We start from the raw sequence: 18144 nt of genomic DNA on the forward strand, positions 1-18144 counted from the left end.
GACTCAGTAAATGTTAGTTTTTACTACGAACAAGCATAATACCTCTGGGAATTGCACTGTACCAGTCTTTCTTTACAGGAAACTCAAGGGAGTTTGTATCTTATTTTTACTCTGTGTTTTTGTGGGAGGGTAGCTGTGGATGCAGGCCTTGTGGTCTTTGCTTCTTACAGAACTCTTATTCTTATAGTAAAAGCCTTCATGAATCATGCACCTGTATGTTTCTGTCATTAATACTTTGTGTCAGATCCCTAGCGAATATGGAGTTGGCTCTGCTAAGTTTCCCATTTCCATTTTCCAGAACTGCCTACCTAGTCCTTGCCCACATTTGCGGTATTATGAAGATGGCAATTATTAAATGTGAAAGGAGAAACTTGGCTTTATTTACTTATTTTTTTGAAGGAACTGCCTAAGTTCTATTGTTAAATAAATAGGAAATGAAAAGAGAAAATACCAGGTTTCATTTCCATAATGATAAAGACATTTTATTTTATTTTTTTCTCCGCTCCCTGATAAAGACATTTTAAAAACCAACACAAATGCACACACAAAACTAAGATGAATTGATGGATAGAGGTTGGAATGGGTGTCCATGAGCTTCTCTATATGCTTGAAATTTTTCAAAATGTGGAAAGTGAAAGCAATGCTGTTTCCTTCACAAGTGCCCATTTGCTTTCTGGACAGGTGTGTCAGTACCTCTGCAGCTGGGCCTGCCTGACACGCTGCCCCCCCAGTATGGGGCGCTGAGAGAAGTCAGCATTCACACAGTGCGGGCCAGGCTCCGGCTGCTTTACCACTTCTCTGACCTCATGTACTCGTCCTGGAGACTGCTGAACCTTAGCCCCAACAACCAGGTAACAGACTGGCGTGGTAAGCAGCCAGGCACAGACTGGCGTGGTAAGCAGTGCCCATGACATGCTCACCAGGCCCCAGGGCTTTTTCCCTCTGCCTTTGGAAAATGCTTTCATGGCTAATAAGATAACAATTCTATTTCATTTTATTGCTGTGTTAGGGACAGTCTAGAGGTTGGTCATGATGCTGCTAGACACAGAGTGGTCTTCCTTCTGTGTTTTGGTTTGTTCAAAAATCAAGTATGAATGGCTAAGCATACCATTTCTTTTTTTGAGACGGAGTCTCGCTCTGTCGCCCAGGCTGGAGTGCAGTGGCACAATCTCGGCTCACTGCAACCTCTGCCTCTCAGGTTCAAGCAATTCTTCTGCCTCGGCCTCCTGAGTAGCTGGAATTACAGGCCTGCGCCATCATGCCTGGCTAATTTTTGTATTTTTAGTAGAGACAAGGTTTCAGCATATTAGTCAGACTGGTCTTGAACTCTTCAAATGATCCCCCCACCTCCATCTCTCAAATTGCTGGGATTACAGGTGTGAGCCACTGCACTCAGCCACTAAGCGTGCCATTTCTGCAAAGTCTAGAATATGATTTTAAAATGTAAGCACACAAAGCTATTAGAACCACAGTCAGGGTTGTTACATAAATGAATCTGAGAAGTTTCAGATACTTTTTTCTCTTCTTAAAAATTAGCATTCTGGGTCCTGGGGAAAGGGAGGTCGGGGAAATAAAGTAAGTTTTGCTGATTTGTCTCTTTATGGACTAGTCCAGTAACAAAGTGGCTAGCTATCGTGTGTGTGTGTATGTGTGTGTGTGTGTGATTTGACAAATAGATAGCCAGGCAGCAGTCCCGTGCAGCACTAAACAGAGTGTTAGCAAACTGTAATTAGTGGGAGAAATGTTTATAATGTAAAGTGAATTGAGAAAGGCAGCTCAAAATGATAACAGTGTGAAAAACGTCGTGTATACATACACAGAAAAGAACTGGAAGGAGATAGATGAAATTATCAGTGGGGCATCTCTGTATGGTAGGATTTGGAATCACTTAATTTGTGTATACATATGTGTATCCTTCTCTGTATTTTCTAAGGTTTTTAAAAATAGTAATTATATATTTTATCAAAAAAAATTTTACAGGTTACTAATAGTTACTAATCCTGAGTTTATGCTCTTAAAGTGCATTTTTAAAAGAATGTATGTTCTGTTTTTCAATTTTTTAAATAATATTGAGACACGGTCTCACCGTGTGCCCAGGCTGGAGTGCAGTAGTGTGATCTCAGCTCACTGCAGCCTCAACCTCCTTGGACTCAGGTGATCCACCCACCTCAGCCTCCCAAGTAGCTGGGAGTACAGGCATATGCCACCATGCCCAGCTAATTTTTATGTTTTTGTAGAGATGGGTTTTGCCATGTTGCCCAGGCTAGTCTTGAACTCCTGGGCTCAAGTGATCCGCCCACCATAGCCTCCCAAAGTGCTGGGACTACAGGCAGGAGCCGCTGCGCCCAGCCAAAATAATGTATGTTCTACAAGTGAAAATTGTTATTTCTTTTAAGCCTAGATTATACCATTTCTGATAACCGTACCTTCTGTTACAGAACAGCACATCCCATTATAATGCTGGAACTTGGGGCATTGTACAGGGACAACTTCGGCCTTTGTTAGCCCCGAGAGTCTACACTCTGCCAATGGTGCGCTCCATAGGAAAAACCATGGTTCAAGGCAAAAACTATGGACCTCAGATAACTGTAAAGAGGATATCAACCAGGTTAGCGTATGTATGTATGTTTCACTAATGAGCTGGGATTTTTTTCAGGTGGATGTTATTACTAATTTCTGTGAGTCTTAGTTTACTCATTTCTAAGGCAGGGTAGATATAATAGTACTTAAATTAGTATCTGGTGTGGTTACAGTGGGCCTAGCACAGTGTTTGTTAAACTAGCTTTTTCACTCACTGATGGGAAGATGTCATGTGATTTTGGGGAAATTGGTAAGAGTTGTATTTCATTGCTTTCTCCCTTTCTTTTAAAGAGGACGGAAGTGTAAGCCCATTTTTGTCCAAATAGCAAGACAAGTAGTTAAACTGAATGCATCAGACCTCCGTCTGCCTTCCCGAGCGTGGAAGGTTAAGCTGGTTGGAGAAGGGGCTGATGATGCTGGAGGAGTGTTTGATGACACCATCACAGAGATGTGCCAGGTATATTCCTGCAGTGTCCCCTGCCGAGTTACCTAGTCTGCTAGTGGCCATTTTGCTGTTTCCAGTGATCACTCTGCCAGGCTTGTTTTCGTAAATGTAGCAAGGATGCATTTGTGAGCCTCATATAAAGTCATGCTGTTAGTGATACGTAGGCAAATTAGAGCAACAGTTTTTGAAATGCTTTGTCAAGATACCTTACTACATAAATATCAGTTCTTAGGCATCTACCAGTGACTCACCATCTGTTGTGTTACAATATTGGCAGAACAAACAGCAATGGCATATATGTACATTTATGTAACAGACAAATCCAGGAGCACCCATGTGCTCTGATTTATTCTGGTGCTTTTAGAACAAAGTAGAACTGCCAGATTCCAGGGGAGTTAGAAAAATAAATGTTAAGAACTAGTCTTAAAATTAGACCAGTTCTAATTTTAAGATCTGCATTGGCAGCTTTGCTTCCAGATCAGCTCTGTCCTTTCCAGCATTGCCTAGTATCAGGATTTTTCCAGTAAACCCTGTGACTAAAATAATGCTTGACTGTCATTATTGAATCTATTTGAAACATCACTACACTCTTCATAGCCACCACTACTCCTCCCCTAGATTGACTTTCTCATTCCTTTTGGTTCTTCATACATGAGTGCTTTCCATAAGGGGGATTTCCCAATCTCATTTTAAATTGAAACCACGAAAATGAAGTATGAAATTATCAGTTGTCACATGGCATTATAAATTCCTCAAAATACACTCTTTTTAGTATGATCTTTAATGTAATTGGTTTGTTCTTTTCATGCATTTGTCATTTCTCAAAAAATTTTTTCTTTCTTCTACAGGAACTTGAAACTGGTATTGTTGACCTTCTTATACCCTCTCCCAATGCCACCGCAGAAGTGGGTTACAATAGGGACAGGTATGCAGTCAGCAATGTTCATTATGTGTCTAAAATAATAATAATAGCTCACGTTTATTGAGTACTTACTATGTACCAGGCACTGTTTTAAGTGCTTTACACCTATTATCCCCTTCAGTCCTCATTATAACCCTAAGGAGTAAATATTATTGTTATCCTCTTGTCAAAGGTGAGGAAACAGGCCAGGCACAGTGGCTAATGCCTATAATCCGAGCACTTTGGGAGGCCGAGGCGGGTGGATCACCTGATGTCAGGAGTTTAAGACCAGCCTGGCCAACATGGTGAAACCCCATCTCTATAAAAAATACAAAAATTAGCTGGGCATGGTGGCACATGCCTGTAATCCCAGCTATTCGGGAGGCTGAGGCAGGAGAATCACTTGATTTGAACCCAGGAAGTGGAGGCTGCAGGGAGCTGAGATCGTGCCACTGCACTCCGGCCTGGGCAACAGAGCAAGACCCCGTCTCAAAAAAAAAGGGAAACAGGCACAACCTTCAAGACTTGGTATTTATTGAGACCAAATCAATGATAATATAGAGGGGGAGAGGAAGCTCAGACTTGATCATGAAACCTGGTTTATGTTTCTGAAGGCCCACATGGCCTCCCCGTAGTGAATTTTCTACACCAAAATTTGTTTTAAGATTTTTATTATGCTAGCAAGTCACAAAAGTTAGTATTTGCAATTACATATTATCTTTATATTTGCAAAATTTTGAATTTTGGATCCTGTTTCATAGACTTGTAAATTAAAAACAGAATGATTTTAGAAAACGGCTTTCTGGAGCAGGTAGCTTGAGATCCTTACATAGTTCTTCTAAAAATAGTTCAGAATACAGTCCATGTGCTGTGTGAAACAGTAACTACATGTGGTCCACATGTGGCTTTTGAGAACTCAACATGTGATTAGGGAAGCTGAAGAACTGAATTCTTAGTTTTATTTAATTACTTTAGCCTCATGTGGCCAATGGATGCCATATTGAACAGTACAGGTGTAGACTAACACTGTAGCTGTCATTGCTAACTTATTTCTAACAGAAATGAGGAAAATATTTTTTGAAATATTCCCTTTAATTTTGCAGGTTCCTTTTTAACCCTTCTGCCTGCCTTGATGAACACTTAATGCAGTTTAAGTTTTTAGGAATTTTAATGGGGGTTGCCATTCGCACAAAGAAGCCTCTGGACCTTCACTTGGCCCCTCTGGTGTGGAAGCAGCTGTGCTGTGTCCCACTCACCCTAGAGGACCTGGAGGAGGTGGATCTGCTCTACGTGCAGACTCTCAACAGCATTCTTCACATTGAAGACAGTGGGATTACCGAGGAGAGTTTCCATGAGGTAAATCCTGGCCAGTCTATGTTTCTACTGGTGTTGACTTCCTATATGCACAGACTAGAATTTTTCTGTGTAAAATTGAGATACAGTCTTCCACTTGCTGTCTGACTGAACCATGCCATATCTATGCCATTGCTGCCCTTAACAGCTCAACCCCAGCAGTTTAAACAGCTTCTGATAGATAGAGCAGGCTCCTGGCCTTAGCTGCTCCTTCGCCCTTAATTTTTTTCTGCCTGTTAGAGTGAAGAACCAAGGTGGAAAGGGAGGCCTGGGGTCACCAGAGTTCAACAGGCCTGGTTTGGGAACGGAGAGATTTGGTCCCATTTTTAACTACAGCTGGTTGAGTGATCACGTTGCTGCTGATCAAGTAGCCGGATCAGTCCTACCTGTCTTGTTTTCCTTGTTTTTATCCTTAAAAATTGTGAGTTTGTTACTGCTGTGCCATATTTGTATGTAAAATACTTTTTGCTGTCATTTCTACCATGTAATAAAAATTCTTTTTTCTTCTGTTCCTAGATGATTCCTCTTGATTCTTTTGTTGGCCAAAGTGCTGATGGCAAAATGGTTCCTATAATCCCTGGCGGAAATAGTATCCCACTCACATTTTCCAATAGGAAGGAATATGTGGAGAGGGCCATTGAATATCGACTTCATGAGATGGACAGACAGGTAAGATGAAACTTAACGGGAGGTACACATGAATGCTTGGGTTTCTCTCCAAATGAGAGCTGACTGGTTATGCCAAAATCTGATATGTATTTACTGTGTTAATTCCTCTGTATGTATGTATGTATGTATTTATTTATTTTAATTTACGTATTTATTTTTGAGATAGCATCTCACTCTGTCGCCCAGGCTGGAGTGCAGTGGTGTAATCACAGCTCACTGCAGCCTCTGCCTCCTGGATTCAAGTGATTCTCTGGCCTCAGCTTCCCCAGTAGCTGGGACTACAGGCACGTGCCATCACTCCTAGCTAATCTTTTTATTTTTTGGTAGAGACAGGGTTTTGCCACGTTAGCCAGGCTGGTCTCGAACTCCTGGCCTCAAGTGATCCACCTGCCTCAGCTTCCCAAAGTGTTGGGATTATAGGCGTAAGCCACCGCACTCAGTGATTCCTTTGTATTTATATTTCAAACCCTGTTCAGAGACTTTTCAGGCCTTCTCCTTATCCAATGCCTTAAATCGGTTCTGAATTGGTCTTTGGTTGGATTGAGACTGTTTTCATCTGGCATTCAGACCTTGCCTTCTTACTCCTCCTTAGTCCTGTTTGTCCTCATGTCTTACTGCTTCCCAGCTCAGCTGCTTACTGCTTACTGCTTCCCCCCACTCTAGTTGGGTTAGTCAGGGCCCACGTAAATGAACCCCCAAATGCTGGTCTTATGACCTCACATGCATTTCCCTTTCCCTCCCTTGCTGCTATTCTTTAAACCTCAGCTAAGAGGGCATCTCCTGCACACACAAGCTTTCCTCCAGGTCACCAACCTTAGAGATCTTTTTCCTTACTTTGAAGTTCATTGAAGTTCCTCAAGATATATCACATACTTCTATGTTATGGTCTAAGAATTAGGCCCCAGAATTTAAGTCTTGTTTCCTCAGCTTGCAAGAAATTGAATGAAGAATGCATTTTCTATTTCATTTGAGTTACCTTGTTCTGTGCTGACAGGTAGGTAAGCATTTAATAAATAATGGGAGTGTGAATGAGTGACCACAGAAGTAAATATCATGTCCAAAAATGGTTCTTTTGATAATACAATCATTCATAGCATTTCAACAATACTTTATTTGCAGAATATGTTGGGGTCTTCTCAAAAGCTGGACTCAGGTTGTGAAGCTATAGAAGTTTAGTAATTTGAAGTATACATATGCCATACCCCTCACTCCCGGCTCCTTCTTAGACTTTGGCTTTGGGCCAAGTCCAGTCAGAAAAATGATATCTTTAGCCTAATGAAGTTGGGTCTTGTCAGTGATGCTGTTTACACAGCCAGGGATTAGTGTTTGTCTCCAGTTCATGAATATTTTCAATCCGCAGAGCATAAATAACTGACTGGAAATGTATTGATACCCTCCTGCATGCCAGCCATGGTGCCAGGCACTCTTGCCTGCCATTTTTCCCATAGTTACTCTGTGAGGTTAGGATTGCCAGCACTGTTTCACAGAAGAAAGCACTGAGTGCCCACGGCAGAGCCAAGACCCCAAACCGGGCTCCAAGATGGTGTCCGGGCTCTTCTGATGACCCTTCTTCTGAGGGTTGGGTGGACACTCCCTTTCCACAGCTGTGCTCTGCTCTGCCCTGGCTTTGTTCTGTTCTCAGTAAAAAGCCCTTCTTCCTCTTTCACTTCTTCTTCATCTGTTTGTCCCATAGCTGTCCTCAGTTGTCCCCCTGCCATCTCCAAGGAGCCAGTCCCATACCTCAGCCTCATTTTTTTTCCAAACAGCTTTTGTTTTGTGTTCCACCGAGCATAACAGCTTGTTTGTTCGTTTTTGTTTTCGTTTGGCAGACTTTGGTGGGGTATTGACCTTTACAGTAGAGCCTGCCTTTACTGCCAGTCTCTGATCCTTACTGGCCAACCTTAGTGCCAGTTTTTTATTTATTTTTTAAGAGAGGGTCTTGCTCTGTCACCCAGGCTGGAGTGCAGTGGCACAGTGATAGCTCACTGCAGCCTTGAACTCTTGGGCTCAAGGGATCTCCTGCCTTAGCCTCCCGAGTAGCTGGGATGACAGGGCAAGCCATTGCACTTGGCCCAGTTTTTTTTAATATAATAAATTTTATTATATATATTTAAGGTGTATAATATGATAATATAGGATATGCATATAGATAGTAAAAAGGTTATTATAGTGAAGCAAATTAACATATCCATCACCTCACATAGTTACTCACTTCCTTAAGGTATAGTCCCTATTCAGATTCTCAGACTTGTTAAATGGTGATAGATGGTTTTGAGTTGGCCAGGAGCAAAGAAGTATTTATGAAACCTTGAACAATGGTGAGTCTGTGTGTAGGGTATGCACTACTGTATAATCTTGGAGGAGACATTTTTCTAAACAAGTTGTCAAGGCAGCCCCTGGTTGCACCCCACTTGGCACTCCCCACCTTGCCTGTGCCCAGCGCTATGATGCTAAGAGAACAGCACAGTGTAGAATTACCCAGTCACACAGAATTGCATGTGGTTACTCATATATAGTTCTCATCAGAGCCACTTGAGAGCAGCAATGTCTGCATTTTTCAGATGAAAAAATTAAGAGAGTTAATAATCGGTAGAGCTGGGAGTTAGAACCCAAGTCTCTTGATGAAATTTGTTGCCTTTTCTATTGCCTTCCTAAAGAAGGACTTCCCATTTTTACTTTCTTCTTTGTACTTTTCAGATTTTTTTTTACAGTGAGCATAAATAATTTTTACAAAAAGGATATAACTGTTTTCAAAAGACAAATATAAATTTAAAAAACAGTAGACAACTAGGTGAGTCTCCCAAGAGCTTCTTACCTTTCTGAGATGAAGTGTCCACACATGCATAGCTTGACGGCATATGGCCACATATGATTAGGAATATGAGTGAGTGGGGCTGACATCAGGGAGGGCCCCAGTGGGCTGGGATTTTGTGGTCAAGGGAAGGCAGGCTCCTGAATTGGACTTGAAGTAGAACCAGGAATGTAAGAATCCCATAGCAGGGAGAGGCTCTAAGAAGGGTTGAGAGGGAGGGACTGACTCTCATAGAGCCTGGCGGTCTGAGAAACAAGTGGAGGGTCTGGGGAGCAGATGAGCAGGCAGCAGGAGGTGCCTAGCCCCACGGGGCCCATAGCAGATGCCAGGTTCACGCACACTCATTGAATGAGCAACCTCTCCTGGGAACAGGTGGCTGCAGTCCGAGAAGGGATGTCCTGGATTGTTCCTGTGCCACTGCTGTCCCTCCTCACGGCAAAACAGCTGGAGCAAATGGTGTGTGGGATGCCCGAGATCTCTGTGGAAGTCTTGAAGAAAGTGGTGCGGTACCGTGAGGTGGATGAGCAGCATCAGCTGGTGCAGTGGTTCTGGCATACGCTGGAAGAGTTCTCCAATGAAGAGCGGGTGCTGTTCATGAGGTTTGTGTCGGGAAGATCTCGGCTGCCAGCGAACACTGCTGACATTTCTCAGAGATTTCAAATCATGAAGGTTGATAGGGTAAGTAAGCTATTCTTTCTTTCTTTGTCATGTCTGCCTTATTGCTTCGTTGTTGTTGAGACAGGATCTCACTCTGTAGCCCAGGCTGGAGCACAGTGGCGTGATTTCAGCTCACTGCAACCTCCACTTCCTAGGTTCAAGCAGTTCTGCCTCAGCCTCCCCAATAGCTGGGACTACAGGTGCACGCCACCACGCCTGGCTAATATTTTTGTATATTTTGGCAGAGACAGGGTTTCACCATGTTGGCCAGGCTGGTCTTGAACTCCTGACCTCGGGAGATCTGCCCACCTCGGCCTCCCAAAGTGCTGGGATTACAGGCCTGAGCCAACATGCCTGGCCCTCTGCCCCTTGTTGCTTTTATGTTGGGGAAACCAAACTATGACCTTCAAGTAGGCCTGCCGATTCATGCTTAATACTTGGAATTTCCATATTAATGAGAAAATCAAGCAGTAAAATTTGTTTAGAAATATCATTTAGCTTCAGTGGGAAGAGTCCTAAGTGGATGTAGAGAGCATACTACACCAGCAACCTTCCCTAAATCTTCCAGCATCTTCCTGAGTTAAAGCTGAACTTGGCACAGGGATCATCATACTGCCTGTTCCTGCGCTGAGCCATGGCCTTGTTTGTTTTCATGAAGATATTAACCATTAACTGGTGGGTGTGTGCCCCAGAAGGAACCCAGAGATGTGGGGAGCAGCGATAACAGTCTGTGCCCGCTTGTGTGGCATGCATTGTGGGGCAGGCAGGGCTGCATCTCTGCCATCTAAAGGCCCCAGCTGCAGAGCCCCAGCCCAGCTGCCATTTTGACAGATGGCTTAGGAATAAGAGGGCTTAGAGTCTGAAAAGCACACTGCTGCCAGAGTCATCTTTCTTAAGCACCCATCTGACTGTGTCATTCTCCTTCTTTTAGACCTTTCAGAGGCACCCTATGTTGACTCCGAAATAAATGCCAATGACCTTAGCTGCCTTAAACAAAGTCTGGCCTCTGCCCCACTTTCTGATTCACATCTTGATACTTCTCATGTTCTGGTCACAATGGGCTGCTTGCCTTTCTCCGCAGTAGACCAGGCTGTTTTTAAAACTCTGTGCTTTTATGTAACCTGTTCCCTCTGCTTTAGTAAGTCCTCTTTCACACCCCTTTCCCTCTATCTCTGGCAAGCACTTACTCATCCTATAAGCCCAATGCCAGTCAAGTCCTCCAGGAACCCCTCCTATCCTAGATGCTTTCCAGGAGTGCCCCGACCATTGCTGAAGGCAGACCTAGCCAGACTCCTTCTCTCCACCTCCTGAACACTGGGTACAGCCCTCAAAGCCAGAACCTACTGCATTCAGTTAGGAGTGCCTCTCCTCCCTCTGTCTCCATCCCCACTCTTCACAAGCCCCTCTCCCATATGAGCTGGGCAATTCTCTGAGCAGGGCCCATGATGTTTGTTCAGAAAACAGTAAGGGAAGTGGGGCCTCTTCACACACAGGCCCTTCCTGCCAGTTTAAGTGTCTGGCTTTCTGGTGTTTTTCCAGTAGCTACTCTTGGAAGTTGCTGTAGCCAAAGCTACTCCTCCCCGTGCTGCCTCCTGAGGCAGCAGGCCGCTGCTCTGCTCCTGGGCTAGGCTTGCTGGAGAAGCCACGTGCAGGAAGGGTTATAAAAAGCCTTTCCATAAATTTTCTGCATGACTTGCCAAGAACTGTAAGTTGTAAATCTGTTTTCTTGCTTCAGAGAGAAGTAGGGAGGAGGAAATGGCTCATTTCTATTCAGCTCTGGAAACAACCCTTGCCTTGTATCTGTCCTGGGCTACCCCTGCCATTTTAGGAGGCCTCAGGGTTGTCAGCCTCAGTAACTGACTACTGTGGTCATTTCCTCTGTGGCTTTTAGATCTTTTCTACAGTACTCACATTTAGGTCACAGAGCCACCTAGTGGCACCTCCCTTCCTTGCTGCTGTCAGTTTTTCTGTGTTGAGCTCTATGTCATCACTGGCTCTGGTGCATTTGGGCTACTTGGCCGTCCACCTCCCATAGCAGGACATGCGGCTCACCTACGTGTGGGCTCTGCGGAGGAGGGCTGATTTCAAGAGGATGTTGAGTGAGAGAAGACAGGTTCTTTTTTTTTTTTTAAGCGAACCTTTTAAAAATTTATAAAAACAGTATAATGTCATTACTTTTATTACGAATTGTTTAGAAAATAGTTGTATTTGCAAGGAGGGATAAGGAACATATATAATCCCGTCTCTCCAGTAGTAGCTATTTTTACCTTTGTGAAATTCCTCGTAGTCTTTGCCTCGATTGTACAATTTTTTACATGATGTATGTAGAATTTTTTCTGCCTTTTTTTAACCTCCTAATGTATCCTGAACACCTGTTTTGCTGCCAGCCATAATTATAATTTTAAAGGATGCATCACCATCAGTTAAATGGATGGACCGGGGTTGCATTGACTGCCCCTTCCTTATGTGAGCTGTGCGAGGCAGCCAGGACGCAGCAAAGGAGGCAGAATGCACGTGAGGACAGGAAGAGGAGAAGGGGGCAAAGAGGCTCCCGTAGCCGACTGCACCTCACGGTTGTTCTTTCCATTCTACCTGCTCTGTTGGGGGATTCCTGCAGCTGGCTGCTAGTCTGTACCCTGTTGATGGATGGGTACGAAGGACAGGTGCCTTCTTACTACACTCTCACCCTGTGCCAGGCGCTGTGTGTCGTGGATTCTCTCAAGCAGTCCTGCCAGTCAGAGCTGCTCCTAACTTTACACACAGACACTGGAGGAGGCGAGGAGAGGAAGGGACATCTTCACCCAGAGCCTTGAGGGCCACGGGGCAGTAGGGCCTCGGCTCATTCCATCTGGCCCAGTCTCTGTGTCCACTTGACTTAACCATGTGGCCATGTTAATTCCATCTTGAAGGCAGGGAGAGGTCATGGGCAGCTCCACTCCCCCTAGGGCACTCTGATGTTCCCAGTCACAGCTCTGGGTCTGTCTCCACAGCCTTACGACAGTCTGCCTACCTCACAGACCTGCTTCTTCCAGCTGAGGCTGCCCCCATACTCCAGCCAGCTGGTCATGGCCGAGCGCCTGCGCTATGCCATCAACAACTGCCGCTCGATCGACATGGACAACTACATGCTCTCAAGAAACGTGGACAACGCCGAGGGCTCCGACACCGACTACTGACCGCGCGGGTGCTCTCACCCTCCCTTCTGTCCCTCAGTAATGCTCACTTCTGATTTGATGTGGATAGACTTTTATGGTAACTACGTAGATGTTTTAGGAACATAAACCAACATTATAAACAGTGGCCACATTTAGTTATTCTAAATGTAACAAAGAAATTAGATGTTTTTATTTTTCTGTGATTGTACAAAAACAACAAAAACAAAGTGCTCTCAGTCAGGTTTTTCCCTCCATATTTTTGGTCACTTTTGATAAGTTTGCATGAAACCATTTTGGTGCATTTTTAGTTGGGAATGGTACCTTTTTGTAAACCCACCCAGTGAACATGAAATTGTACATTGTGTATAATTGTTCATTAGAAAGGACAGTTTTACATGAATATTCATATATTTATTTTGTTTTAATTTGAATTGCCTGTTCAGGGTTCCTTATGCAGAGAAATAAAGCAGATTCAGGAATTGGAGCGTGGCTGTTGGTATTGCTTCCTGCGGAGCTTCTGACTGGGGGCTACCATTGAGGCAGACATGAGCCCAGGACACAGTGAGCTTCCAGGCTGGTCTTGCTCTCACGGCTTTTTGACCCATTCATACACATTCCTTTACACTGAGGGTGGGCTTTACTTGGAAATAACATAGCAGGGAACCATGTGGTTCTAGGAGACCCCTCTGGGTTGGAAGCCCCTATTTTCCATTGTTCTTCTGTCATCCTGGGTCTCTCTCACTTTGTTCCCTCAGCTGCTCCACCCCTCTCAGCACCAGCCGTCCTTCTCTGACAGCCCCAGCTAGCTAATGTGGAGGGCGACTCTACCAGACAAGAGGACCACGGTAATGTTGTTTGCCCTTCCTGTGAAGAACCTACAAAGACAAAATGAGCACGTGATGGAATAAAGAACAGGGCAGTTTACAACATGTCTCTGTGGGGAGGGCAGCCAAGGGGAAGGTGTTACAGAAGGGCCAGCTACCGCTAACAGGCACTTAAGCGTGTATCAATGAGTGAATGAGTGGGTGAATGTGTGAATTAGCGTGAGAACTGATGAGTGGCTTTCACATCCTTGAATGATGGAATTGTGCAGAGGGCTGGGGAAGGGGTTACATTCTTGGTGCTCAAACTCAGCCAGCCCCTGCGGGCCCTCAGTGCTGTGTGTGTGTGTTCAGCAGCATCAGGGTGAGTGTGTGTGAGCATGTGTTTCTGGGGGAAGGGGCTGTCTTGAGAGCAGCTGGGAGGGGTCTGGCTTCTTGGAGTGTGTGCAGGAAGACGGGCAGGCCCGTGGACAGCGTGTCTCCCTCACCTACAGCCAGTTCATGCCACAAGCTGCTTGCACTGTACTTCGTGGACAGGGTGTTTGCCGACAACGTGCTCAAATGACGTGCCAGCCAGCCAGCCCTCTGCAGGCAGTTCTTTTCTTCCACAAGGAAGATAGAAGGTGTATATTTTCAAAGAGAAATAGAAAAATAAGGTTTTGCCAGCTAAGATAATGTGGTAAATGGATGTTTCCTAGTGAGGGTATCTAAATATTTAGAGTGGTGACATCTTTGGTTTATTGAAAAAACGCTTCAACTAGAATTGAGTCTCAGGGAGGGACTACAGCTTTTGTGGGAACCCCCGGAGGTCTGGGTAAAGATGAGCCTTTAATACCGATCTCAGAGCGTAGTCAGTAGCATCGTTGAAGGGCTCTGGGCTTGAAGCCGTCCTGCTGGGAGTGGGAAGGTCCTGCCTGGGCCTCTGGACCAGGAGAGAATTTCTCTAAGAAAAGAAAGGCACCTGTGCTGCCAAGATCCTGGACGAAGCCAGGAGAGGCCTCTTAGGGTCTTCTGAGCCGCTTCCTACGTCCCTCTTGCTGAGGTGGGCTAAGGACATGCAGAACAAAGGATATATCTGCAGTCTCTAAATTCAAAATAATGCCTCACCCTGTGCTGCTGCCACAGTTTGCTCTGGACTGAGGGGCAGGGGCACCCCCAGAAGACCGGCACTCATGGTTGCAGGTCCTGGGCTCAGGACTAACAGACAGCTGCTCAAGTTTGACCCTGTGAGGGGAATCTGCACAGTGCCATGGTTTTATAACGCACACTGTTCCTTTGCCAGAAACCTGTTATTTCCTCATTGTCTTGACTTTTTTCATTTTTGCTAGTTGCCCAGGCTGGTCTGGAACTCGTGGCCTCAAGAAGTCCTTCCACCTCGACCTCCCAAAGTGCTGGGATTATAGGCGTAAGCCACGGCGCCTGGCCTCTCTTGACTTTTTGAAAATTCTGGAAGAGGGGGAAGCACAAGTCTCTGATCTGAGGAGTTGAAGTGGGCCTGGTCAGGCGCTTCCCTTGGTTCACTTTCAGCTCTTACAGAGGCTTAGGCAGTTGCTTGCTGGCCTCATTCACTTAAATACTTGGCAGTTTTTATGACCCTTAAGCAGTCTCAAGAAAACTTTGACCATCAGTTTTTAAAATTTAAGATTTCTGGCCGGGCGCGGTGGCTCACACCTGTAATCCCAGCACTTTGGGAGGCCGAGGCGGGTGGATCACGAGGTCAGGAGATCGAGACCATCCTGGCTAACACGGTGAAACCCCGTCTCTACTAAAAATACAAAAAATTAGCCGGGCGTGATGGCGGGCGCCTGTAGTTCCAGCTACGCAGGAGGCTGAGGCAGGAGAATGGTGGGAACCTGTGAGGCGGAGCTTGCAGTGAGCCGAGATCGCGCCACTGCACTCCAGCCTGGGCGACAGAGCGAGACTCCGTCTCAAAAAAATAAAATAAAATTTAAGATTTCTCCTGACATCCTTCGAAGTACGGCTTTGTTCTGGGCCTCCTAGCTTTGTGGCGTTTGCCCAGGACTTCTGGCTGGATGAAGCCTACATCTGGTAAGTTTGGTTGTTAGCCAGAAGCAGATCTTGGGCATTGAATCCTAGAGCTGGAGGGAAAGTCTCTAAGGGGTCAGATGATCTCTGCCTCTATAAACCAAGAATCCAAGAGCAGGAGAGGGAAAGCTGGATCATAGGTGTGCCCTGGCTAGAACTGGGAGCCTTTGCTTCCCGTCAGTGTGCCGTGGTAGAGCCAGGGGGGCTCAGTCACTTCCCCTCCAAACACTCATCCTGTGCAGAAACAGGCCAGTGTGTCCCTGCAAGACAAGCCTCAGAGCACCACCTCCTGCCAGCAGCCTGCTGCCTCCTGGGAAGGGTCTGGAACCCTTGACCTAAGAGCGTGTGGCCCTGGTCTCTCTGCCAGCACTGGGGCCCCTGTGCAGACCAGCAGTGTGGTCACAGGTCAGCCTCCAGCCAGGGAGCAGTGTCCTGCCCCAGTGGTGAGGTTCTTCCTATTCTCTCCCACCACCTTATCCTGCATGTGACCATTCGCTGCCTTGGCCAAACCTTAGAGTTAGCATTCCAGGAGTTGAGGGAAAGGCTGTGAGGGCACAGAAAATCCCAAGCCATTTCTGGGTGGCTCAGAAATACAATCAGGCTCCCATCAGCCTTGGCTCACCCCTTCCCTGGAAATGCCTAGGGCTTCTTGACCTTTGCCTTTGCTGTGCCATGCCTGCCAATGGGAATATCCTCCTTACGGTTGGAACCTGGGGGAGCTGGGGTCAGCCCACAGGCCCAACTCAAAAGCTCCGACTGCCACAAAGGGTGCCTGGCTTACCCACAGATACACCTGGCTTGCTTCCTCCCAGTGCCTGGAATTTGTGCGTTGTACCAGGCACTCAGCTTTTCTAGCCCCCCAAGGATATGAGGATACCTCCCTCTGTCCGTGTCTTCCAGGCACTGCACATTTAGACATAATCTCATAACAGTATCACAGAGAGGATAATGGTCCCGTTTTACAAATAAACTGAGGCTCAGAGATGTCATATCTTGTCAAAAGCTATGGATGGCAAAGCTTGGAGATCACTCAAGAACACCCCTTCAACCTCAGCTGCATGTCTCCCAACTAGGGCTGAGTCCCTCCAGGTAGGGCCTGGCCCAGCCTATGGCCAATACCCAGTAAATGCTTGTGAGATGAATTAGTTGGTGGATTAAGCCTGCAGGGGGCCCTTTTTTCTATGCTAACCTGAGTTTGAAAGGGTTGTTTTTTACTTTTTAATTTAGTGGGGAAGGGGCACAGAGATTCCATGTCCTTCCTGGACATGCCACCCTCCCTCCAGGAACCTCCATGCATGTAGCTCTCTGGAAGCTCCAAAAGGGGTTTTGTAGATTAAGTGAGGTGTCGCGCTCCGTTAAGTGCTTTGCTCATGCCTGGTGGTGGTGAACAGTGTCTGTGAGAAGGCAGAGTGGAGAGCCATGTGTCTCCATCAGTGCCCGCCCTCTGGGGGCACCTAAAATGACCCTTCGCTTCAGAACCCAAAGCTCCTCTGGCTAAGGTGGGGGCCAATTTGGGTCCCTAGAAACAGCACTGGACACAGCAGCACTGCTTGAGTTCTGTGATCACTATGCCTTGGGATGCAGGAGAGTTACTAGGCATTGGAGGGTTAACCTGGGAACTTAACCCTCTCTACGAAAGAGCTTCCGTGGGGAAGGGGGGTCATCGGGGAATGCAGGTTGCCCCATTCTAGTTTAACCTACAGTGACCTCTGCTTTACATAATCACAATCCTTACAAACACCCCAAAAGCAAGGTTCACTTGTTATCCTTAGTACTCAGATCAGAAAACTGAGGTTTGCAGAGGGCCGATCTGTCCTTGGTCACAGGGCTAGAAAGTGAGGGACATGGGATGGAAACCCAGATCCATTAGATCCTGAAGCCAGGATCCTGTTGTTCTCCAGGCTAAGCCACCAATTTAGGACAAATAGAACATGCTGGGAATTGGGGCTTATTGGAGATGATGAAAACAAAGGCCTGAGGCTTAAGTGGCTCTGTTGTAGACAAACATTGAACCCCCTGGAAGCCTGAGCTTTCTTTCAACAGTGTTCAGAGTAATGGGAGAAAAATTCATTCCCAACAAGGCCTCTCCAGAGTGCAAAGCAATGGTGGGCAAACCGGGAAATCACCAAAAAGCAGCCTGGGTCTCACAGGCTAGTAGCAGGGTCCTGCCACTCCACCGCAGCTGGTGGTGTGACAGAGCTGGCTCTCCTGACATAGGGATTAGAAGGGATTATGCCGGGCCAGGGCTTACTGTGGCTACCCTGTTTCTGGAGCAAGCACTGTCCCAGCCAGGAGCCCTTTGGCAGTCCCCAGAGGGGCTGGGGTGGGACAGGGTGCTGCTTGCCTGTCCACATGTTCTGCCTGGAACAAAATCCAGGGCCGCTGGGACTTCACCTGACTCTCATCTGTATATGGGGCCCTGGTTCATTCTGGGGGTACATTGGGCTGAGGGGGAACGTTCATCTCGTTTCATCCTCACATTAATCCGTCCATCCACTGCTACCCCATCCCTTACCGCAACCAAACAAAGCAGGTGCGGATGTTTGAATTAACAAGAGCAAAGTCTGATAACAAAAAGCAAATTTATTTCCCAAAACTAGTAAAGGGGGAAGTAGCCAGATTGCTATTTAAAGTAACTGCTTCAATTTTTAGTGGGGAAAGCAATTTTTAGGGGTTTTCAAAGGGAAGACTGGATAAGGAAGGCA

General features: G+C 46.1%; 1 protein-coding gene across 8 annotated transcripts in view; it reads left to right on the plus strand.

Moving 5' to 3' along the window:
• HERC1 (HECT and RLD domain containing E3 ubiquitin protein ligase family member 1) overlaps nt 1-13056 on the plus strand; it is a 228558-nt gene extending 215502 nt beyond the window's left edge. For all 8 annotated transcript variants that reach the window (XM_026455079.1, XM_026455086.1, XM_026455083.1 and 5 more), the window contains exons 71-78: nt 682-851; nt 2439-2608; nt 2872-3037; nt 3874-3950; nt 5030-5282; nt 5796-5948; nt 9133-9438; nt 12408-13056. In XM_026455079.1, the coding sequence (XP_026310864.1) occupies nt 682-851; nt 2439-2608; nt 2872-3037; nt 3874-3950; nt 5030-5282; nt 5796-5948; nt 9133-9438; nt 12408-12593 (1481 nt within the window). In that variant the 3' untranslated portion in view covers nt 12594-13056. The remainder of the gene's footprint in view (nt 1-681; nt 852-2438; nt 2609-2871; nt 3038-3873; nt 3951-5029; nt 5283-5795; nt 5949-9132; nt 9439-12407) is intronic.
• Nucleotides 13057-18144: the final 5088 nt, after the last annotated feature.

The sequence above is a fragment of the Piliocolobus tephrosceles genome, chromosome 6 (assembly GCF_002776525.5).
Source record: "Piliocolobus tephrosceles isolate RC106 chromosome 6, ASM277652v3, whole genome shotgun sequence".
In the NCBI taxonomy this organism is placed as follows: Eukaryota; Metazoa; Chordata; class Mammalia; order Primates; family Cercopithecidae; genus Piliocolobus; species Piliocolobus tephrosceles.